The sequence below is a fragment of the Doryrhamphus excisus genome, chromosome 14 (assembly GCF_030265055.1).
Source record: "Doryrhamphus excisus isolate RoL2022-K1 chromosome 14, RoL_Dexc_1.0, whole genome shotgun sequence".
Classification (NCBI taxonomy): domain Eukaryota; kingdom Metazoa; phylum Chordata; class Actinopteri; order Syngnathiformes; family Syngnathidae; genus Doryrhamphus; species Doryrhamphus excisus.
This window is the reverse complement of record NC_080479.1, coordinates 13,336,861-13,361,852: the sequence shown is the minus strand read 5'-3', so window position 1 is coordinate 13,361,852 and position 24,992 is coordinate 13,336,861. Positions and strand designations below refer to the sequence as shown.

Sequence of the window (24,992 nt, the reverse complement as noted above, 5' to 3'; positions counted from 1 at the left end):
GATGCTTCTGGGTCCCCTGTTGAGTGTGTGTGAGGTTTCCACTTTTATTTTTGACAGAAAAGACCAATAAAAGTAATTTGAAAAAAATGAAAAAAACGACATACTAACCCCTTATGTTTTTTTCAAAAATGACCAAATTCAAAATCTGGCATTTTATGCCATTTTTGGATGCTTCTGGGTCCCCTGTTGAGTGTGTGTGAGGTTTCCACTTTTATTTTTGACAGAAAAGACCAATAAAAGTAATTTGAAAAAAATGAAAAAAACGACATACTAACCCCTTACGTTTTTTTCAAAACTCACCAAATTCAAAATCTGGCATTTTATGCCATTTTTGGATGCTTCTGGGTCCCCTGTTGAGTGTGTGTGAGGTTTCCACTTTTATTTTTGACAGAAAAGTGCTTTAAAAGCAAGTTGAAAAAAATGAAAAAAACGACATACTAACCCCTTACGTTTTTTTCAAAAATCACCAAATTCAAAATCTGGCATTTTATGCCATTTTTGGATGCTTCTGGGTCCCCTGTTGAGTGTGTGTGACGTTTCCACTTTTATTTTTGACAGAAAAGACCAATAAAAGTAATTTGAAAAAAATGAAAAAAACGACATACTAACCCCTTATGTTTTTTTCAAAAATGACCAAATTCAAAATCTGGCATTTTATGCCATTTTTTGATGCTTCTGGGTCCCCTGTTGAGTGTGTGTGAGGTTTCCGCTTTTATTTTTGACAGAAAAGAGCATTAGAAGCAAGTTGAAAAAAATGAAAAAAACGACATACTAACCCCTTATGTTTTTTTCAAAAATCACCAAATTCAAAATCTGGCATTTTATGCCATTTTTGGATGCTTCTGGGTCCCCTGTTGAGTGTGTGTGAGGTTTCCACTTTTATTTTTGACAGAAAAGACCAATAAATGCAAGTTGAAAAAAATGAAAAAAACGACATACTAACCCCTTACGTTTTTTTCAAACATCACCAAATTCAAAATCTGGCATTTTATGCCATTTTTGGATGCTTCTGGGTCCCCTGTTGAGTGTGTGTGAGGTTTCCACTTTTATTTTTGACAGAAAAGTGCTTTAAAAGCAAGTTGAAAATAATGAAAAAAACGACATACTAACCCCTTACGTTTTTTTCAAAAATGACCAAATTCAAAATCTGGCATTTTATGCCATTTTTGGATGCTTCTGGGTCCCCTGTTGAGTGTGTGTGAGGTTTCCACTTTTATTTTTGACAGAAAAGTGCTTTAAAAGCAAGTTGAAAAAAATGAAAAAAACGACATACTAACCCCTTACGTTTTTTTCAAAAATCACCAAATTCAAAATCTGGCATTTTATGCCATTTTTGGATGCTTCTGGGTCCCCTGTTGAGTGTGTGTGAGGTTTCCACTTTTATTTTTGACAGAAAAGTGCTTTAAAAGCAAGTTGAAAAAAATGAAAAAAACGACATACTAACCCCTTATGTTTTTTTCAAAAATGACCAAATTCAAAATCTGGCATTTTATGCCATTTTTGGATGCTTCTGGGTCCCCTGTTGAGTGTGTGTGAGGTTTCCACTTTTATTTTTGACAGAAAAGACCAATAAAAGTAATTTGAAAAAAATGAAAAAAACGACATACTAACCCCTTACGTTTTTTTCAAAACTCACCAAATTCAAAATCTGGCATTTTATGCCATTTTTGGATGCTTCTGGGTCCCCTGTTGAGTGTGTGTGAGGTTTCCACTTTTATTTTTGACAGAAAAGTGCTTTAAAAGCAAGTTGAAAAAAATGAAAAAAACGACATACTAACCCCTTACGTTTTTTTCAAAAATCACCAAATTCAAAATCTGGCATTTTATGCCATTTTTGGATGCTTCTGGGTCCCCTGTTGAGTGTGTGTGAGGTTTCCACTTTTATTTTTGACAGAAAAGACCAATAAATGCAAGTTGAAAAAAATGAAAAAAACGACATACTAACCCCTTATGTTTTTTTCAAAAATCACCAAATTCAAAATCTGGCATTTTATGCCATTTTTGGATGCTTCTGGGTCCCCTGTTGAGTGTGTGTGAGGTTTCCACTTTTATTTTTGACAGAAAAGTGCTTTAAAAGCAAGTTGAAAAAAATGAAAAAAACGACATACTAACCCCTTATGTTTTTTTCAAAAATCACCAAATTCAAAATCTGGCATTTTATGCCATTTTTGGATGCTTCTGGGTCCCCTGTTGAGTGTGTGTGAGGTTTCCACTTTTATTTTTGACAGAAAAGACCAATAAATGCAAGTTGAAAAAAATGAAAAAAACGACATACTAACCCCTTATGTTTTTTTCAAAAATGACCAAATTCAAAATCTGGCATTTTATGCCATTTTTGGATGCTTCTGGGTCCCCTGTTGAGTGTGTGTGAGGTTTCCACTTTTATTTTTGACAGAAAAGACCAATAAAAGTAATTTGAAAAAAATGAAAAAAACGACATACTAACCCCTTATGTTTTTTTCAAAAATGACCAAATTCAAAATCTGGCATTTTATGCCATTTTTGGATGCTTCTGGGTCCCCTGTTGAGTGTGTGTGAGGTTTCCACTTTTATTTTTGACAGAAAAGTGCTTTAAAAGCAAGTTGAAAAAAATGAAAAAAACGACATACTAACCCCTTACGTTTTTTTCAAAAATCACCAAATTCAAAATCTGGCATTTTATGCCATTTTTGGATGCTTCTGGGTCCCCTGTTGAGTGTGTGTGAGGTTTCCACTTTTATTTTTGACAGAAAAGTGCTTTAAAAGCAAGTTGAAAAAAATGAAAAAAACGACATACTAACCCCTTACGTTTTTTTCAAAAATCACCAAATTCAAAATCTGGCATTTTATGCCATTTTTGGATGCTTCTGGGTCCCCTGTTGAGTGTGTGTGAGGTTTCCACTTTTATTTTTGACAGAAAAGTGCTTTAAAAGCAAGTTGAAAAAAATGAAAAAAACGACATACTAACAAATTCAAAATCTGGCATTTTATGCCAGTTTTGGATGCTTCTGGGTCCCCTGTTGAGTGTGTGTGAGGTTTCCACTTTTATTTTTGACAGAAAAGTGCTTTAAAAGCAAATTGAAAAAAATGAAAAAAACGACATACTAACCCCTTACGTTTTTTTAAAAAATCACCAAATTCAAAATCTGGCATTTTATGCCATTTTTGGATGCTTCTGGGTCCCCTGTTGAGTGTGTGTGAGGTTTCCACTTTTATTTTTGACAGAAAAGACCAATAAATGCAAGTTGAAAAAAATGAAAAAAACGACATACTAACCCCTTATGTTTTTTTCAAAAATGACCAAATTCAAAATCTGGCATTTTATGCCATTTTTGGATGCTTCTGGGTCCCCTGTTGAGTGTGTGTGAGGTTTCCACTTTTATTTTTGACAGAAAAGACCAATAAAAGTAATTTGAAAAAAATGAAAAAAACGACATACTAACCCCTTATGTTTTTTTCAAAAATGACCAAATTCAAAATCTGGCATTTTATGCCATTTTTGGATGCTTCTGGGTCCCCTGTTGAGTGTGTGTGAGGTTTCCACTTTTATTTTTGACAGAAAAGACCAATAAAAGTAATTTGAAAAAAATGAAAAAAACGACATACTAACCCCTTACGTTTTTTTCAAAACTCACCAAATTCAAAATCTGGCATTTTATGCCATTTTTGGATGCTTCTGGGTCCCCTGTTGAGTGTGTGTGAGGTTTCCACTTTTATTTTTGACAGAAAAGTGCTTTAAAAGCAAGTTGAAAAAAATGAAAAAAACGACATACTAACCCCTTACGTTTTTTTCAAAAATCACCAAATTCAAAATCTGGCATTTTATGCCATTTTTGGATGCTTCTGGGTCCCCTGTTGAGTGTGTGTGAGGTTTCCACTTTTATTTTTGACAGAAAAGTGCTTTAAAAGCAAGTTGAAAAAAATGAAAAAAACGACATACTAACCCCTTACGTTTTTTTCAAAAATCACCAAATTCAAAATCTGGCATTTTATGCCATTTTTGGATGCTTCTGGGTCCCCTGTTGAGTGTGTGTGACGTTTCCACTTTTATTTTTGACAGAAAAGACCAATAAAAGTAATTTGAAAAAAATGAAAAAAACGACATACTAACCCCTTACGTTTTTTTCAAAAATGACCAAATTCAAAATCTGGCATTTTATGCCATTTTTTGATGCTTCTGGGTCCCCTGTTGAGTGTGTGTGAGGTTTCCGCTTTTATTTTTGACAGAAAAGAGCATTAGAAGCAAGTTGAAAAAAATGAAAAAAACGACATACTAACCCCTTATGTTTTTTTCAAAAATCACCAAATTCAAAATCTGGCATTTTATGCCATTTTTGGATGCTTCTGGGTCCCCTGTTGAGTGTGTGTGAGGTTTCCACTTTTATTTTTGACAGAAAAGACCAATAAATGCAAGTTGAAAAAAATGAAAAAAACGACATACTAACCCCTTACGTTTTTTTCAAAAATCACCAAATTCAAAATCTGGCATTTTATGCCATTTTTGGATGCTTCTGGGTCCCCTGTTGAGTGTGTGTGAGGTTTCCACTTTTATTTTTGACAGAAAAGTGCTTTAAAAGCAAGTTGAAAAAAATGAAAAAAACGACATACTAACCCCTTACGTTTTTTTCAAAAATCACCAAATTCAAAATCTGGCATTTTATGCCATTTTTGGATGCTTCTGGGTCCCCTGTTGAGTGTGTGTGAGGTTTCCACTTTTATTTTTGACAGAAAAGACCAATAAAAGTAATTTGAAAAAAATGAAAAAAACGACATACTAACCCCTTACGTTTTTTTCAAAACTCACCAAATTCAAAATCTGGCATTTTATGCCATTTTTGGATGCTTCTGGGTCCCCTGTTGAGTGTGTGTGAGGTTTCCACTTTTATTTTTGACAGAAAAGTGCTTTAAAAGCAAGTTGAAAAAAATGAAAAAAACGACATACTAACAAATTCAAAATCTGGCATTTTATGCCAGTTTTGGATGCTTCTGGGTCCCCTGTTGAGTGTGTGTGAGGTTTCCACTTTTATTTTTGACAGAAAAGTGCTTTAAAAGCAAATTGAAAAAAATGAAAAAAACGACATACTAACCCCTTACGTTTTTTTAAAAAATCACCAAATTCAAAATCTGGCATTTTATGCCATTTTTGGATGCTTCTGGGTCCCCTGTTGAGTGTGTGTGAGGTTTCCACTTTTATTTTTGACAGAAAAGAGCAATAAAAGCAAGTTGAAAAAAATGAAAAAAACGACATACTAACCCCTTACGTTTTTTTCAAAAATCACCAAATTCAAAATCTGGCATTTTATGCCAGTTTTGGATGCTTCTGGGTCCCCTGTTGGGTGTGTGTGAGGTTTCCGCTTTTAGTTTTGACAGAAAAGTGCTTTAAAAACAAATTGAAAAAAATGAAAAAAACGACATACTAACCCCTTACGTTTTTTTCAAAAATCACCAAATTCAAAATCTGGCATTTTATGCCAGTTTTGGATGCTTCTGGGTCCCCTGTTGGGTGTGTGTGAGGTTTCCACTTTTATTTTTGACAGAAAAGTGCTTTAAAAGCAAATTGAAAAAAATGAAAAAAACGACATACTAACCCCTTACGTTTTTTTCAAAAATCACCAAATTCAAAATCTGGCATTTTATGCCATTTTTGGATGCTTCTGGGTCCCCTGTTGAGTGTGTGTGAGGTTTCCACTTTTATTTTTGACAGAAAAGACCAATAAATGCAAGTTGAAAAAAATGAAAAAAACGACATACTAACCCCTTACGTTTTTTTCAAAAATCACCAAATTCAAAATCTGGCATTTTATGCCATTTTTGGATGCTTCTGGGTCCCCTGTTGGGTGTGTGTGAGGTTTCCACTTTTATTTTTGACAGAAAAGTGCTTTAAAAGCAAATTGAAAAAAACGACATACTAACCCCTTACGTTTTTTTCAAAAATCACCAAATTCAAAATCTGGCATTTTATGCCATTTTTGGATGCTTCTCAGGCCCCTGTTGAGTGTGTGTGAGGTTTCTGTCATATATTATATATATACAAAACATAAAAAAAATAATGCGGTAACTTATTTATTTCATTATTTCTAATAATGAGTAATTTGCGCATGCACACTGGGGGTGTGAATCTCAGCACTGAGGATGATTCGATACACATCTTGATTCACTGCCAGCGATATGATACTTTAACGATACATGGAATTTTCTGGCGATACGATGCGATTCACCCTCTTCACGATGTGATAAGATGCGATAATCATTTAGTTCAAATCAATGCAATCTGATACAATATGATGCAATTCAACATGATGCAAATAAGCAAAGAAAAAAAAATAGTCATTGTGGTACAACAAAAAGTATTTGGCTTTATTCCGTCTCGGCATTTGGCAGTAAATTCAACTAAAATCTTGTTTTTCTTTTTTTTACTATGCACCACTTCTTGCTAATTCTTTTTGCCATCGTAAAACAGCAACAAGTTTTTAAAAACTATTTTCCTCACACTTTCCCATCGGCTATGCAATTACAATAGCAGTGGTTCAGTGGAGTAAAACAATTAACCATAATTACTGCTGTAAAAAAAAAGTGTACGCAGCAACAAAAAGTTAAAGTGACACTTTCAACAGTGCAATCAATGTTTGCTTATATTCTTGTCTGCAAAACATACTGCTTATATGCTTATCACTAGGAGGTAGGCTAATACAGTAGTGAGGAGCAGAAAGTGTAAAACAACTTTATACACTTTAAAAATTGTTTCAAAATTCAGGAGGAAGCCGACTGCGCTCTGCTGTTACATCCCTGTTCAATATAAGACACAAATGAGGGTGCATTCAAAGTACCTGGGGAACAGCATATGGGCATTAATATTTAACATTAATAAAACAGCGCTTGCATCGGATTTTACCGATACCCACAAATGCATCGAGTTAAATCTAGATTTCACGCGTCAATTGCGTCCATACCCAGTGAATGAGCCGATGCACTCACACATGCGCATCAATGCATCAATTAATATTGATTATTTTCCCCACACCCTTAGTGTATATATGTACGTATGCGTATGTACAACTATGTACATTTCAAAAAATGTTATCGGCCATGCACAACCTACTAATGGTGATGCGCTCTCCTCCTGTTTGCAGGTGTGTGCAGTGGTCCGCTGTGCAGGTTTGGAGGCCAGCTCCTGTGGGCAGGAAGTAGAAGAGGCAGCGACTAAACTCACCTTTACGCTGGAAGGACGGTTTGGGACCAAATATGTATACCCATCTGTTCTGGTGAGTGGTTACATCCTGGAACAGCCTGAACACGTGGTGAAGACGGGAGATGGGAAGGTGACCATGACACATTCAAACGTGGCAGGGGGTCTTGTCACTGCATGCTTGTATGGACGTGTCTATCACCTGGACAACCAATGATGCACTGTGATGCTGGCAGGAGAAAACAAGATGTAAGATTAGTAATACCAACTTGAAATCATGTAACAAGTTTGAGTTCATTGTGCAGGAGAAGTGCTAATTTCCAAAAAGGCAATATTTATTAATTTCCACACACATACTGTACATTGCTCTCTCTCTCTCTCACTGACACACACACACACACACACACACTTCAGTACATAAACATCAAGGTGTGGCTGCAACTGCTGCAACGTCCCTCTGTAAAATGTAAAGTACATCCTCAAACTGCAAAGTGGTTGACCATGATCGCTGTTTGATAACAGCCATAAAGACCCTTCATCCACGTGGTCCCATGTAGAATGATACATTTTGTTCCTTAGTCCTCTGAGCTTCCTGTCACTAAATGTGAAGAAAATTAGTGAGATGATTCCAAGAACCTCCAGGAGTTTAAATATAAAGCAAATAAAAACATTGGCCTTCTACCAGGGAGTGATGTAGTGTAATTTTTTTTTGGCGGGGCAGGGGGCGTTACATCATACACTTTACCCATCTTGTTTTCTCTGTGATCTTAAGGCTTTCAACACACGATGGGGGGGCAGAGTTCAGTAGGTCTCTGAATCAGAGTCATTCAGTTCTTCGTCCGCAGGGAGCGAGGACAAGGGGTGCTCCAGCCTGCAGTACGAAGCGCGGTCCGGCCTCAGAGGAGGCAGCGTGTGGAAAGCCACGCCCTTTGTGATGTGATTGGAGACGGAGTGGTGCTTGATCGTCTGAGGGAGAGAGAACGCAGGCAAATCTGCTATGGTGACCATAGGCGAGGTGGGCATCATGGAGTTGAGGATGAGTGCCAGGCAGTCAGCCACGTCACGGGTGGGGGCGCAGGCCAGAGCTGGTGTGTAACCTAGACAGAGGGGAGGAACAGAAGTGACCACCGAGGAACCACCGAGTCATTGTTTGGGTATCAAACTCCCAGTGAGGCAAACCGTTTTCATCCACTGCTTGTACGCTTGCTCCTTTTCCAAGAAGTTCCTGGACGACCACCGTTAAACCATTCCTGGCTGCGACATGAAGCGGCCTGCAGAAAATTCATTCAGGAATTCATGAAATGATCAAGGTCGATCAAGGAAATGTCAACGAGATGACGACATACGTGCGCAGGGCAGCGTTGGTGCAGTTGATGAGGTTTTTATCGCTCATCTTCTCCAGGATCAACAAGGCACATGTCTCATGACCCTGGGGACACAAATTGAAGGTATTCATTGAACAAGTTTATTGAACATTTAGTTTGCAGTCATGTAACGCTGTCTTCCATCAACGTGAGAGGTGTTTGTAATATTTTGGTGAGCGAAATAAAAATAAACATGGCTGTCCCTGTGACACCACAGCAACCTACCTACCTATAATAAACATTATCTTAGTAACTCACTTCCATGGGTTTCATTAAATATTGTACAGTACATTTGACAGTTGGTAAATTAAACATACAAGTATAGTAATCCCTCGTTTATCGCGGTTAATTGCTTCCAGATCCGAACATGATAAGTGAACTCTGTGTGTGAATTGAATATTTTTGTAGTTAGAGCATAAAAAAAACAACTGTTTTTGCCTTTCTAAATACAGCTTTTAACATTTTTCGAGCTCTCTGGACATGTAATAACACCCCTATAGTCCCATTTACACTTTCATTCATTCATTTTCTATCGCTTATCCTCACAAGGGTCGCAGGGGTGCTGGAGCCTATCCCAGCTGTCTTCAGGCAAGAGGCGGGGTACACCCTGGACTGGTCGCCAGCCAATCACAGGGCACATACAGGTAAGGGCCAGAAAATTAGAATATTTTCATAAACTTGATTTATTTCAGTCATTGTGTTCAAAAGGTATAACTTTTACATTATATTTAATCATTGCACACAGACTGATGCATTTCAAATGTTTATTTCTTTAATTTTGATGATTATAGGTGGCAACAAATGAAAATCCGAAATTCCGTGGGTCAGAAAATTAGAATATTGTGAAAGGGTTCAATTTTGAAGACACCTGGTGTCCTGCAAAGGGCTTTAAATGGTCTCTCAGTCCAGTTCTGAAGCTTACACAAACATGGGGAAGACTTCAGATTTGACAGCTGTCCAAAAGGCAACCATTGACACATTGCACAAGGAGGGCAAGACTCAAAAGGTTATTGCTGAAAAGGTTGGCTGTTCTCAAACCTCTGTGTCCAAACACATTAATGGAGAGGCAAAGGGAAGGAAAAACTGTGGTAGGAAAAAGTGTACAAGCGATAGGAATCACCGCGCCCTGGTGAAGATTGTGGAAAAAAAACCCATTCAAAAATGTGGGGGAGATTCACAAGGACTGGACTGCTGCAGGAGTCAGTGCTTCAAGATCCACCACCAAGAGACGCATGAAAGACATGGGTTTCAACTGCCGCATACCTCGTGTCAAGCCTCTTTTGAACAAGAAACAGCGCGAAAAGCGTCTCACCTGGGCTAAGGAAAAAAAGAGCTGGACTGCTGCTGAGTGGTCCAAAGTTATGTTTTCTGATGAAAGCAAATTTTGCATTTCCTTTGGAAATCGAGGTCCCAGAGTCTGGAGGAAGAGAGGAGAGGCACAGGATCCACGTTGCTTGAAGTCTAGTGTGAAGTTTCCACCATCAGTGATGGTTTGGGGTGCCATGTCATCTGCTGGTGTCGGTCCACTCTGTTTCCTGAGATCCAAGGTCAACGCAGCCGTCTACCAGCAAGTTTTAGAGCACTTCATGCTTCCTGCTGCTGACCTGCTTTATGGAGATGGGGATTTTACGTTCCAACAGGACTTGGCGCCTGCACACAGCACCAAATCTACCAGTGCCTGGTTTAAGGACCATGATATTTCTGTTCTCAATTGGCCAGCCAACTCGCCTGACCTTAGCCCCATCGAAAATCTGTGGGGTATTGTTAAGAGGAAGATGCAGAATGCCAGACCCAAAAATGCAGAAGAGCTGAAGGCCACTATCAAAGCAACCTGGGCTCTCATAACACCTGAGCAGTGCCAGAAACTGATCGACTCCATGCCACGCCGCATTAATGCAGTCATTGAGGCAAAAGGAGCTCCAACCAAGTATTGAGTACTGTACATTCTCATATTTTTCACGTTCATACTTTTCAGTTGGCCAACATTTCTAAAAATCCTTTTTTTGTATTGGCCTTAGGTAATATTCTAATTTTCTGACCCACGGAATTTCGGATTTTCATTTGTTGCCACCTATAATCATCAAAATTAAAGAAATAAACATTTGAAATGCATCAGTCTGTGTGCAATGATTAAATATAATGTAAAAGTTATACCTTTTGAACACAATGACTGAAATAAATCAAGTTTATGAAAATATTCTAATTTTCTGGCCCTTACCTGTATAGACAAACAACCATTCACACTCACATTCATACCTATGGACAATTTGGAGTCGCCAATTAACCTAGCATGTTTTTGGAATGTGGGAGGAAACCGGAGTACCCGGAGAAAACCCACGCATGCACGGGGAGAACATGCAAACTCCACACAGAGATGGCCGAGGGTGGTATTGAACTCGGGTCGCCTAGCTGTGAGGTCTGCGCGCTAACCACTCGTCCTCCGTGCAGCCCCCCCCCCTTTTACACTCGTATTACCCAATATAATAGACATAACAGAAAAGAAGCCTCATACTCATACCCGTCTGTGTTGCTGCAAATGTGTGATGGCGGAGGTTCAGAGTTGGGTTTTAGCTTGGCGTGGGTTACGGCTGCCACAGTATCCCGTGTTAGTGATTATTATGCCTGTTGTGAGATAATTCAAACGTGCAATAAAAAGCCTGTTTTTCCCGTCGATCAAATATTACAGTAGCATTACTGACACCTAGTGACCAGTTTAGAATACTACATATCACCACAGAATCTGTGAATACATCTTCTGAATGCCTTATATTTGTACTATGGTTATTTTAGCCATTTTTATGCTTGAAAATGCTAATTTTGCTCCCTTTTGGATTGAGATATGAAGTCCTATAGAGCAGCTTTGCTGCACAGAAACCTTATTTTGATTGTGTTTTTATGTCACCATCAAATAGTAGTGAAATCTAAGCAATTAATTGTAAGCACAAGCAATTTCAAGCTCTCGTGGGGAGTTAAACATGTGCATCTTACCTTGCTACAAGCCAAATGCAAGGCAGTGTTCCTGTCAGCGTCCTGCAGACCAAAGTCAGCTTTGGTGCTGCTCACCAGCACCTCTGCAACACATCAAAGAAGAATTACAAAATGGAGCCTAACTAGTCAAAAGATGACGCATGATAACTACTCTACTGACCCACGGCGTTGGTTTGTCCGTTTAGAGCTGCCATCATCAGCGGTGTTCTGCACGTGTGCCCGTCCACAACATTGGCATGGGCACCGTGGCTCAGCAGCAGGGAAATGCATTCAACACGGTCTGAGAAAGCGGCAGCGTGAAGCGGGGACCTTCATCCATAACAACAAGAAGAGGGTCAGATTATTATCGAAACAGGAAGTGGTCGCTTACGTGTCTCTCACCTGCCCTTGGAGTCAATGGCGTTGACAATGTTTGCACCGAGGGAATCTATCAACATCTCAGCCACTCCTTCGTTATCGTTCATGCTGAAAGACAACACACACTGTGACGCATGTGGAGACACTTGGGGTATAAACATGCATTTGCTTACACGGCGCAGTGCAATGGGCTGAATGAGTTGCCTTTTATCTTCCTGAAGACTTCCCTCTCTAACAACAACTCCACACAAGCATCACACCCTGAAAGGAGATGGTTAAAAACACTTCAGTATTCTGCAAAGCTTTCCGTTTCAGGCTGTGCTTCGGTACCGCTGTAGCAGGCCCAGTGCAGCGGCGTGTAGCCTTTGTTGTCAGTGAGCTGCGAAAGGCCGTTAGAGGTCCCGTCAGCCTGCAGCATAGCGCCGAGGATGCCCACTCGTCCACAAGCGGATGCCAAGTGAATAGGGGAGAGACCCCGAATGTCCTTCACACATGCACTGGCGCCACGTTGAAGGAGAGTCTCCACACACTCCTCCTGACCTGTCACCGCCTGTGTGGACATCACATAGTCTAAATGGTACATGAGCAGCTTGGCCATATACGTAATAACATAACAGAATGGCATCATATACGCCCACTAACGTGATTCATCTCACCCCTCGGTGAAGGGCCGTCCTGCCCCAGCGGTCCTGAGCTTGGACGCTGGCTCCATGACTTAGCAGCAAATACACACACTCAGTGTGTCCGTTCAGCACAGCCAACATCAGCGCGGTTCTTTTTCAACAAAAACAACACTGTATGAATCTGATGGTGATGAATTCTGCCTTCAATAAAGTTTTCACACACTTACTGCTTGTGGACATCTTGTGCGTCCACATTGATGTGTTGGTTGTTGTTGCTCATGAGGAGACGCAGGCACCCTGAGTGGCCATTTGTAGCTATGACACACACAAAATGGGGACTTGATATCACTTCATGATGAAGCAAAATGCACAATTAACTAAATTACAACTATAAGGCAGTTGAAAATGCATGCAAAAGACGTTGTGATGATATGTAGTATTCTACACTGGTCACTAGGTGTCAGTAATGTTACTGTAATGTTTAGTAAGAACCCCAAGAAGCACATGTGCTATTATTGCAGGTTTTAATTATCTCACAAAAAGCATAATAACCCCTAACACAACTGTTGCAGCCATAACCAATGGCAGTTACCAATGTTATTTCATGTCCAGACTGACTTAAATTAAACTAGTACGATAACTCGCACGGCTATGTCAATAGATTACTACTGTATGGTGTTCATTGATACAGGTTTCAAGAATTTCAGAACCAAATTTGACATATTCATTTATAATATTAACTCTAAACTATTATAACATAGAATGTTCCCTTGTGTGATTTTTTTTTCTTTTACCTGCAGAATGTAGCGCTGTTTTTCTGTGTGTGTAGTCACAGGTCATGGGTGAGGCGCCACGGTGTAGCAGCATGGAGACACACTCCTGGTGACCTCTGGAGCTGGCCAGGCTGAGAGGGGTGCAGCCTTGCGGGCTACAGACGTCTACATCCGGCATGGAGGACAAGAGGACTTCTAAAGCTCCACAGTGTCCGTGGTAAGCCTGATTGGATAGTTGGATAATGGACAGAGGACCCGTATGAGCATAAGTATTTGCAATATTTTTGTGTGTGTGTGAGCACTGCGGCACAACCTCCAAAAGAGAAACTTTGAACTCACAGCCAAGTGAAGCGGGCTGATCATTCCGTGGTGCTCAGAGTCACTGGGGAAGTCTGTCCCTGATGTCTCCATTAGCTGTCATACACATTTATGCATGCCACTTTGTGTTAGGCTACAAATTAAGACTGACATTAGCAATAAAGTGGCCTGATCAGATTTTAGCTCAAAAGTATTCTTACCACGTCAAGAGGGGTTTCACTTGCCATCTGAAAGAAAGAAAAAGTGGAATGTAGGTTGACCCCAGATCAAAAACTTTCCACATTTTGCTGACATGCTGGTTTCACAACACAACGGACAAAATACACACCAGCTCCAGAGAAAGCGTGCGGCCGTAGGCTGAGGCATAGTGAACAGCACTGTACCCGTCCTGGTCTCTCACTCCGGGCTCAGCATTATTCCTCAAAAGGTACTCCACACATCTGCAGCAATCAGAAACAAAAAATAGATCCCACAATTCATATTTCCTGATGAATATGACATTGTATGTGTGTGTATGATGCGGTTTAGTTTATGACTGGAACTTACTTTCCATCTGTGTCAGCTGCAGAAGCGTAGTGCAGGGGGCCGCAGCCTCTTTGATCCAGCTCATTGACACTTGCCCCGGAGCCCACCAAGGCAAACACACAGTCATAATTACAGTTGGCTGATGCATAATGAAGAGGACTCCTGTTCAGGGCAGAGTTGACATCATTTACAGTATGTGCTGTGCAAGTGAAGATTTCTTACTCTCTTTCCCTTTTCTCAGGCCTTTAGGTTATGTGTTTTTTTTATTGCAAGCAGTCTCACCTTCCAAGGCTGTCTTTACTGTTAAAGTCTGCTCCTAAATTTAGCAGCAGATTCAGGCACTCCAGGTTCCTGATGATTAACAAAACACATTTGATCAAACACTGATACACACTGCCAGTAAAATGGAACAAATAAGGACACACCCTCCAGCCGCAGCTGCATGCAAACAAGTCCTTCCGTAATCATCGGGAGTGTCGATGTCAAATCCTGAGACAGATGTGCAAACACAATCAATGTAATGTCAACTAGGAACAAGAAAGGTGCCAGCATCAATGTACCTGAGGACAGCAGCTTCCTGCAGCAATCAGGGAAGCCGGTGAGAGCTGCCAAGTGCAGTGGGAACATCCCATGAATTCCTCTCCTGGAGAGACAGAAGGCATGAAGGATAGAACAGTAACAGTGTGCACCTTTTTTCTTATTTTTATTTAGGTCACTCTAATAAGGCTATAATTAAATTAACATACATGGCTAAATTAAAAGTCATCTAACACTGACTTGGCTATGCTGGCTCTGTGTTTGACAAGCGCTGTGATGATGAGCTCGTGGCCATAGCGTGCAGCGATGTGAAGGGCAGTGTTTCTGTCCTTGTCCATACAATCAATCTCAGCTCCTACATCACACACACACACACATCAGATGAACTAGGTATTCCCATTAAAACACACTATAAATCACCTATGGCTTACCGTTCTGAATGAGGGCCTGAGAACATGAGAACCTGCCATGAGTAGCTGCCATATGGAGGGGAGTCTTCCCATCCTTACTCTGCACAGATGGAGAACCAAATTTGCGCACTTAAATACAAAAGATTGAAACAGTTCAGTAACAACTGGCTCGTGTTTTACTGCTGCAGTCTTATGGGAAAAAATGGAGCCACCGGTGAATATCACCCACACACATATTCCATGAGCAGCCTGCAGCCTTAGGGAGTCACTCGCCTCCCCCATCAAGCCCCATATGGTTGTGCATCTTGAGGCTCTATTTGTCCTCATATCAATTTCCACCAAAGCTACCCAAGTGTCTTTCTGGTAGCTACTGACAAGCAAGTACAGTAAACCTCGGATATATCGGATTCAATTGTTCCCACTGGTTTTGTCCGATATAAGTGAAATCCGTTATATGCGTATACCGGAAAATGTCTGTTTTACGCATATATCGGATTTATATCCGGTATATGCGTAAATCGGATTGTATCCGTTATAAAAAGGCACTTCCTTGACTATGTTTCCAATGTACCTGGACGCGCAGGCAACGCTGCAAATGACGTCGTATAGCGGCCTGCCACGATGCGGCCATCCGATATATGCGAGTGAAATTTAATGGAAATACATTGGAACGGGACTGGAGATTTTGTCCGAAATAGGCGAAATCCGTTATAAAAAATCCGATATATGCAATGAATTTTTATTGGAAATGCATTACAGAAAAATTGGTTCTTTTTTATCTGTCTGTTGTGAGCGAATTTCCGATATATCCGAGTCCGATATATCCGAGGTTTACTGTAGACACACATACTGTCATAGATGGAGGACATAGATGTGTGTGTATGTAACACTTCCTTAATAGGTAAAACCTGAGTTTTAATGACTTTTCAGTACGTCTGAGATGAACACACCCGCATGTTGATGTGTGCTCCATGGGCCAACAGTAGCTTTTGGCACAGCTCCCCCTGGCGTGATGATGAGGCAAAGTGGAGTGCAGAAAACCCCCGCTCATTCACCTACGGGAAAGTAACAAATCATAATTAAGCACAATTGGTTTTAGTTTAAATACAGACATTCACACACACACACACACCTGGTTGACGCAGGCGCCCGCCTTGATGAGTTCACTGACCACCACGTCCTGTCCATTGTAACACGCCAAATGGAGCGCTGTGTTTCCGTAGGCGTTCACCTCATTCACCTGAGCAGAGAAACATTGCATTTTACATGTTATGATATCTTATTAAGTATCGTTATCGTCACTTGGTGCACAATGCTGACCTGGACCCCCAGGCCTAGCAGGTAGTGTACGGTGCTACTCATCCCACTGGAGGCAGCCGCATGGAGAGGTGTATAGGCCTTCTTGTCCTTACAGTCCACCTCTGCTCCACTGCTCACCAACAATTTAACTACCTCCAAATGCCCTGCAACAGAGGAAGAACAGGAGATGAGATGATCGGACACAGGTTAAACGTGTGAATTATTTATTCAAAATGTTGGAATAGGTCTGTGTTCAACATTGAAAGCCCAGTTGTGACTTTAATTTTAACGTAAATTGTGTAGTGACAGTAGAAACGGGTAAAAACCAGATCCCGGTGGTTGCCTTACCCATGAAGGCTGCCCAGTGAATGGCCCTCCTGTCCTTCTTATCAAATGCATTAATATTAGCTCCTCTGGAGAGCAGCAACTTCACCATCTGTAACACCGTAGTAAAAGTCAATATCCACTCATTGTCCACATATGCACACATAGCGGAGAGACGCTAACCTCTGTGTGTCCACTGAAGGCAGCGTGGTGCAGAGCAGTGCGTCCTGCCCGGTCAGACACGTTGACATTGCTGAGCAGCGGAACTAAGGCTTCGGCGCAGCGTACCGCCTTGTTGCTCGCCGCTACGTGGAGTGGCGTCTGCCAGTTCTTGTCCCTGGCGTTGACGTCGGCACTGTGCTTCAGCAGCACCGCGACTGCATCCTGCACACACAAGGATAACGAGGAAGAGAGGATGTTTCATAGCCCGACAGAAACAGAAGTGGGGCCATGTTGTGCAGAAAGAAAGTGCATGCAACACAACACACTGCGGATTTGTCCATTTATCTCAAGTTGCCCAATCTTTCACTTTATTGTATCATATACACCCCCATGTCAATAGACCAGGTAGTGCTGCTCCACTACCCTGCATTGTCTCTTTTTTTCCAGCCCATCACTCACTTGAGGATAATAATCACTGTCATCGACAAAGCCGTTACAGATAAGTCAAGTCTAAGCTCGGCTAGGTCTCAAATGACCCAATTGTGAGAGGGGACTTTGTTACCTCACTGCACGAGGCCACAGCACGGTGAAGAGGAGTCAACCACTTGCTATCTTTGGCATTAACTCTGGCTCCTTGTGTGGGAAACAGAGAAGGGATGCCAGATTAGAGTCTGTCAACAATGGCTAATAGAACGATGATCAAACCACTTTCACTAACCATGCAAAAAGTACTTTTTTATGTAATAATTTTATGAGAATAAAGTCAAAATATTAGTAAACTAGTCAATAAAAATACGATGGAAAAAAACCCAACAATTAAAAAGGTCAAATTGACTGATTATAGGAGGAGTCTTGTGAGCCAATTCTACCTAGAGGATTTAAAACTCCCATGATTCTCATTGGCAAAGCTTTCGGGGTTAAAATAGCCCTGAAAGTGCACCTGTTACTTGCTCTTCACATTATTGGGGAACAGTGAACACACATGCAATGCGCGCCCTGCTATATAGTGTTTCGTGACGCCACTTGTGGAAAGCCAAGAAGGCACACACTCGCTCTGATGATTTAGAAATCACAATACTGAGGGACATCATGTCACAAGGCGGTGAGCAGACATGTGACCGTAAGAGATGGAAAATTCCCCTGATGTTGAGTCACTTTTGAGTCGCGTGATTAATATCATTTCATGGATCTTCTCAGCTGATGCTGCCTAAGTTCTTAAAAGCAGCCTGCCAAATATCCGTCCTTCGGGCTAAAGAAATGACATGAGAATTCAAATATGTCAATAGACCGGGTAGTGCTGCTCCATTTATATATTTTTTAGATTTATTTTTTTTTTTACTTTAATACATCTTGATTTTGCAGTAAAAAGTGATGGCAAGCTTGTGAACCAAGGGAAGATGTGGCTTACCTGAGAGAATGAGAAGTTCAATGATCTCGCTGTCTCCCAGGTAGGATGCAGCATGTAGAGGCGTTCGCTTTTCATTATCCTGATTTGTAATGCAGACAAAGGAAAGCATGTATTCATCTATTTTATGTCGTAGCTCACAGAAGTGAGCACACCCCTCACATTTCAGCAACCATTCTATTTTTAATTGCTAAAAATGAGAATTTACACAATAATGTGTTGAGTCCTTTTCATAGGAAAATAATTCTACACTGCGTTCGAGGCTGTACACTTAAGGTAGTCAGTATTGTCCCTTGAGAAGACATACTGTAAAACAGGGGTCTCAAACACGCGGCCTGCGGGCCACACTAGTTTGAGGCCCCCGCCTTGATATGAAAGTTTAATGTTAGTGCGGCCCGCGCAAGTTTGATATGGATGCTGTATGGTATCATGTACCCAGAAAAAATTATTACATTTGATTAATGTTCATGTTAAAGGTTAAATAACTGTTAATAGTTATCCTCCCTATCCGTGTGGAAGTGGTAAGTTTTTGGCTTTTTAAGTTTAAAAGGAAATAACTTGGAGGCTACCGTTTATGTCGCTAGCTCTCTAGTTTGCGAGTTAGCATGTGTCTCAAGACCCTGCAGTTGTGCAATATGTTGTAAATAAAAGGAGTCTAAATGTGACTATAGTCGTGTTTTGTCATGTCTACAGGGCTCTAATAATGCTTTGTTCATTTTAATTTGAAAAAAATAATTTGTCTACCCACCAACTATATGTGGTTTCTTATGTTTTTATTATTTGCCGTTTTATTATTATTATATTTATTTATTACTGATTGATTGATTTTCTTTATTCTTGATTTGTTTATTTTGTTTTTCATCTTATTTTGTGCAGAAAAATAAATATTAAGATATTTGAGAACAGTGGAATGTTTTATCAGAGCTTTTATTGTAGAAAATCGGAACCAAAGCACTGAAAAAGTTAGTATATTTTTCTGTTTTTAATAAATGCGTTTTTTTGGGGGGAAAACCTGATGCGGCCCAGTCTCACCCAGACCCTAGCTCCAGTGGCCCCCAAGTAAACTGAGTTTGATACCCCTGCTGTAAAAGAAATGGTTGCTGAAATGTGAAAAGTGTACTTTTGCCAGATACCGTACATTATATTAATTTTTAAATCAGGATGCAAAATGTAGTGATAGCCATCAAGTATTTGTATAGGTGCATCAATCAATACTAGATGATACAGTGGATCAGCACGTATGTTATTACTGTATCTTTAAAAAGGATAGAATCTTTGAGTGTCCGTTGAGTGTAATGTATATGCATATCATGTCTAACATGAACTACACTGTACATACTCTCCATTCCCGAGCAGTCTTTGCTCCCCTCCATCACTGCACCCTGCTGCAGCACCCCCACTTTCTGTCTTTCAGTGCGGCAGAGGGCAATCAGCAGAGTGGGGCTATAAACAAGCGTCATGTGACTGGAATAGGCAGGGGCCAGTAATCGCTGACTCCACGAAGAGCCAGTGTGATGACCCCAGCAATATTGACCAGCACGGGGAAAACAAAGCTTAGAGTCGGACAATATCGTCTGAAAGACGGGGATCGGGTGTAGCAAAAGTAGGAATGACGAGGAGGAGGAATGAGATGAGGTGAAGGTTATGTCCTTAAAGTGGAGATGGTGGTTGTTTTGTGTAAGGTGAAAAGCTGCCAATAGGAGCTCTCAGTCAGTCAATAGATCGATATATCCACAGCATGCTTCTCACCGCCAGTAACGTTCCTTGTTTTGCTCTCTCATCAGAAAAGCAGTGCATGACTTACTTGAATATTTACATCCTCTTTCTTGAATATGAGGGACCGGACTTCATCTGGATCCACGTTGAAGATGGCTCGCAGCAAGGATGGCTACAACGACACATACATACATAAGATATTATTTTCAAACCTGTTATCAGAGCGAGTCAAATAGTCGCCTGTGCCGTCGGTAGCACTAAAATTCCAGGTGGCTGTAGGTGCCACATTTGTTTATGACAGCGCGGCAGCTGCGGCACACACAAGTAAGCAAACCCTCTTACGTAAACCTAACAGGTTGAAACTGTGATCTGCTGTCACGTGGGCCGAGGTCATCTTGACTTCACAATGTAGTGTGCTGCGTTGCTATTTATGAAGACTACACATGATCACACGTGCTGCAACTTTCCTCAGAAGGAGAAAACGGCAAAAGCCAGGAGAAGACACACCGTGCAAGAGTATCAGTCCATTTATGGATGTAAACATTTCAATTGGAATCGGGAATGACGCCACCTGAAAGGAAACGGATTGTGTCTAGGTTTATTGCGGAGCAACACGGTTCAAATATGTTTGTAGATGAGAGTTATGAATAAAATAAATTTCCTGTATTTCCTCAAATCGCGGCCTTCACTCTAAACCAGATGCATTCACTTCAATAAATAAACACCTCCTTAATTGCCCTCATAGACGGCCTACATAGAAGACATGGCATCTGTAAAGCTGATGTTTATGGGGAGTTGGAAATACTGTTGTATACCCTGAAAAACATTTCATAATCGGCCTGGAAATAATACAGTAAAACCTTGGTTAGCATGGTCCAACTCTATACTAAATAATTGGTAACACAGTGTAGAAATCAGTGTATTTAGATGTTATATTACCAAAAAATGAGACAAGATGTGCTGATCTGTCAGTCTGTAGTTTAAAGAGGCTTCAAGTTTCAAGCCCTCATTTGCAGTACAACTATTTTAACTGAAGCCTGTAACACTATGACAGACACGCTCGGTCATAAATGGCTCCTGTCTTGACAATTAAAATGCTATAAAAAGTGACATTATATTGACTTTCACTTTGTCCAAACTGAAAACAAGTCTGTGTCATGCGAGTTACGCAGATGACAAGTGGAACAAAAGCTTGTGATGGTACATCCTGTCACTGGAGATGCATCCTTTCTGTTTAGACTGCCCGGCATTCTCTTGGTACTCTTAAGTAGGCACTTTAAAATGCAGTCTACATTCTGTAGGCTGAAATATTGCATAGCAGTGTTTCAGTACTGGGTTTAAGATACAAAGGCTTGGGCTTTACTGATAAGCTCTACAAAACCAGCATTTGTCCCATTCGTTAAATTGGTGCTAAAATTAGCAAGTGTGGCAGGAAGTGTGTTGTATTTTTATACTATAGAATGTGTGTCTATATACGTATCTAATCTTGGGTTTTAACTTTGAGCCAGGTGTGACACGCGAGGAAAATCTCATGAATGTTTTCATTCACACACACACACACACACACACACACACACAAAAGCAAAAAGTCCACAGACAAGACGAGGTTGTCTCACCTTGTCCTCCAGAGCAGCAGCCCTTCTAGGGACATGATGGGATCTACGGTCTGGGGTCGATTTGGGCCGAGCCGGCGGGGGTGCAAAGGAGGGCTCATCCTCCTCCACCTCCTCCAGCACCACGATACAAACACGACTGGCCCTCTCTGACCGCATCAGGAAGCAGCAAACACAAACAAAGCGGTGCCTGGCTCACAGAAAGACACTGTTCCCCGCCTACATATGTGCCCAATCAGGAGCACAGAGGTCACCCACAAACCCCATAAACACAGCCACTTCCTTGGAAACAACCAGTGCCCATCTCCATGTACAATCCCAGCTCAGCGCTGTCCTACCGAGCTCTGCAGCACGCCTCCTTTCCTCCTCGCTCTATCCCGCTGTAAACACAAGTATAGGAGACAGCAGGGAATTCCTCTGCGTAATGGTGTCGGCAGGCAGCATGCGGCAGAATGACGCCGCTGCCTAGCGGCACACAGGAAGGTGCGGGTCTTCGCTGCTGTTCTGCAGCCAGGAGCTCACGTCACACACTCTCACAAAAAAAACCAACAACAACAACAACAAAAAAAAAGCCTGTGGACAGGAGCACTGGTGCATGTGTGGGTATGCGTTGCGCGTTTCAGGCAGACTGCTGAAGCCAGCTCTTTCCATAGAAGAGACCGGGAGGGGGAGGATGGAGGCACCGGGGGATCAGTGAGAGGAGGGGGCATAATTATGGTGACTTACCTAGAACTCTAGCATAGAATCCTGAACATGAATGGAGAAAACCGAATGACTCAGAACACAGAATGCGTAATACAAACACATACTGATTGAAGCCATATTAATAGTTGCAGATTCAAGCATCACAGGTGTATTAGCACTGCAGTGTTGATGCATGTCACATCAATGTGTGTGTGTGTGTGTGGTCAAGTATTGCCTTCGGTGTATCAGTGGCACCGCTTCAAAACTCTCTATCTCCTCATTATGAAAGTGGAACAAACGGGCTCTATAAGAGAGAATGTGAGGGCAGCTAACAAGACCAGTCTGTGCGTGCTGTCTGCATGCGTCACACACCCTCATATTCAGACACACACACACACACACACACACACACACACATCCTAAAAGGAGCAATCTTGCCAAGCCGCACAACCCCATTAACTAGAAGGGAGGGCAAATGAGAAAGAGACAAAGAGTAGTCAAAAAAAGTATGAGTATAATGGATTTACCACTGGCAATTCTCATGTGAAACTCTCTCTGCCGACCAGTTGTGCATGCACTAATAAGTAAAACATTGGTAAAACATTGACTATTCCCTATCATGCAAACTTTTGCATGATGTTCTAACAGTAACACGTGTCCGTAGAGCCCGTTTATGAGCACCAAAGATGAGAAAAATCTAGCATGTCCTTCTCTTGATTGCTCAAAGCTTGAGAGAAAAGGCGGTCAGATGTTTTTCAACGTTGAAAGCCTCCTCCATCATGGACATGACCCACACCTAGCTAGTTAAGCCCACTCTGTCCACACTATGCGTGACTACAGACACACAAAACATGTTTCCAGGAGGCCTAATTCTAGCATCAAGGCAGGATTGTGGGTAGCACACTTCCAATACACAGTTGCAGGACCCGTGGGACTCATTTAAAATTGTTGCAAACAATGAGGAACACATTTATGTGCAATGTGGCACATACTATCTGGCATGTTAGGGGGGATGCAGCTGCAACAACCTGAGTGTTACTTTCAAGAAAGCATGTGTGAGTCAAAGTGTACCACTTGCATTGACCTCTGCTCTGACCCTGTGCTAAAAAGCACTGTGGGTAATGCGATCCTTGTCAAGACTACTGTGTTGTCTTATGATGATGTTGTAGTAGTAGTAGTAGTAGTAGTACTATCCCAGTCTATAAGAGCTCACAAATGCGATTCTAAGAACACATAAGCTTCATAGCAAATACCATTGTGTACCAAAATAAACAATACTTTACTTGAGGGCTTTCCGTCTGCCACTGTCAACACAATACTGATGCGCATCTTGGAAACCCTGAGCAGTACCAACTAGTGAGCGGTTTCTTTCTCCTGAAGCTAATGGACCCCCCATAGAATGGGTCAAAATATAAATAGCGCCCTCTTGAGGATAATGATAACTCCCACCCCCAAAGTGACATTCACCCATGTGTCAGTTCCTGTCCTATTGTCCGGGTTTCTGCCACACAGAACAATAAAGAATGTAGATGGGAAATTAGTCACAAAGCCAGCTTTCCATCTGTGAAGTAAATGCCGGCTGTCTGGAGGAAGTATCAGACACAGACGTGTTTAAATATTAAAAAATAACACATTGTTCAAATACCAGGTACTATCATTCGAAACTGTAGTTGGAACATCACAGTGACTACTCCAGCTCACCATTATGAGGGTAAGCAGTATCAAAACAATGAATGGACTGATAATATATACATATTTACATACAACCAACGCTTTTTGTTATTAGCATCAACATGTTATCTTTTTGCTTTATATTTTTCCTTTGGTCCATTTCCCCCGTATTTGCTGTTTTGTTTTGATTTTTTTGTCGTGGGCCAATAATAAACTAGCCCTGGGTAGCTCTTTCAATATACCTGGTGTCAACTTCATGGGCTCAACTGGAGATTCTTATTGTTTCACACTGGTGGTGCTCCTTATCTCAAACGGGTGACAGCCCCCAGTTGCCCCGTAAAGACAAACAGACAGCTGGCTAAATAAAACCCTTGTGGGAATACATATAACATATACTCGTTTTGAAATGGCATCTTATTCATTGGAAAACAACCATCTTAGATCAATGCTAACAACTAGCACAAAGAAGTTAGCGTGTACTCCAGTGGTCTTCACCAACAAATACATGAACAATACGCGTACAGGTCAACGTATTAAGTTGCTTTGTTTTAGTTTCTGTAATAAGTGGACTTAATTGAAGTTTCATTGGGCTAAAGTGTCACAATAATGCAACAGGCGCCCTGACTAGCATCCTCCTCCTTTGTTGTGTGCGTGTGATTTGTTTACCATTAGCTGCTAGCTAGTCAAGCTAGCTCTAGTGTCAGTGGAAAAGAGCTCACTGATAAACATATTTTATGTCTTCCTGACAAGCCGTTTCATGTTAGTTAATTACATTAATCACCACAGCAGACAATCTGTGTCAAGGCGTTCACTCCGTACAACAAAGCTAGGAGGTCTGAACTTATATGGCTATAATGAAAAGTACGAGGCGTGGCGTGTTATTTAAAAAAATGGATGACAGTACCTGATCTTGAATCTTCATAACAGCCATGATCCTGATCCTGATCCTGGAAATGGAGGCAGTATATCTGCCCGGTAACTACTCAATACTTGCTGGGAGAAAAAACGTGAATGAACGCAGACCACCTCCCACACGCAACTTCCTTCCTGCCACGGAC

The 24,992-nt window shown here is 41.1% G+C and overlaps 2 protein-coding genes across 5 annotated transcripts in view; one reads left to right on the top strand and one right to left on the bottom strand.

Moving 5' to 3' along the window:
- The window catches only part of btd (biotinidase), an 18,398-nt gene extending 10,519 nt beyond the window's left edge, over positions 1-7,879 (top strand). Inside the window, exon 6 of the mRNA XM_058046630.1 lies at positions 7,110-7,879. Coding sequence (XP_057902613.1) covers positions 7,110-7,382 — 273 coding nt within the window. The 3' untranslated portion in view covers positions 7,383-7,879. The remainder of the gene's footprint in view (positions 1-7,109) is intronic.
- Positions 6,138-24,992, bottom strand: LOC131101447 (serine/threonine-protein phosphatase 6 regulatory ankyrin repeat subunit A). Of its 4 annotated transcripts, none has more exons than XM_058046623.1 (29): positions 21,583-23,952; positions 20,055-20,138; positions 18,254-18,332; positions 17,408-17,478; positions 16,867-17,067; positions 16,708-16,795; positions 16,381-16,523; positions 16,193-16,300; positions 16,011-16,115; positions 15,082-15,160; positions 14,891-15,005; positions 14,674-14,756; positions 14,539-14,602; positions 14,396-14,464; positions 14,135-14,275; positions 13,917-14,028; positions 13,789-13,815; positions 13,610-13,684; positions 13,292-13,493; positions 12,725-12,812; positions 12,531-12,648; positions 12,205-12,424; positions 12,048-12,135; positions 11,899-11,982; positions 11,678-11,826; positions 11,518-11,600; positions 8,512-8,594; positions 8,345-8,436; positions 6,138-8,262 (listed from the first exon to the last, which is right to left on the bottom strand). In XM_058046623.1, the coding sequence occupies exons 1-29, from the start codon at positions 21,736-21,738 to the stop codon at positions 7,967-7,969; spliced, it is 3,303 nt and encodes a 1,100-aa protein (XP_057902606.1). In that variant the 5' UTR covers positions 21,739-23,952; the 3' UTR covers positions 6,138-7,966. The 4 variants fall into 4 exon arrangements, with proteins under 4 accessions (XP_057902606.1, XP_057902607.1, XP_057902608.1 ...); XM_058046624.1 differs by lacking the exon at positions 21,583-23,952 and adding an exon at positions 24,839-24,992 and having other exon boundaries at positions 6,139-8,262; XM_058046625.1 differs by lacking the exons at positions 17,408-17,478; positions 21,583-23,952 and adding an exon at positions 24,839-24,907 and having other exon boundaries at positions 6,139-8,262.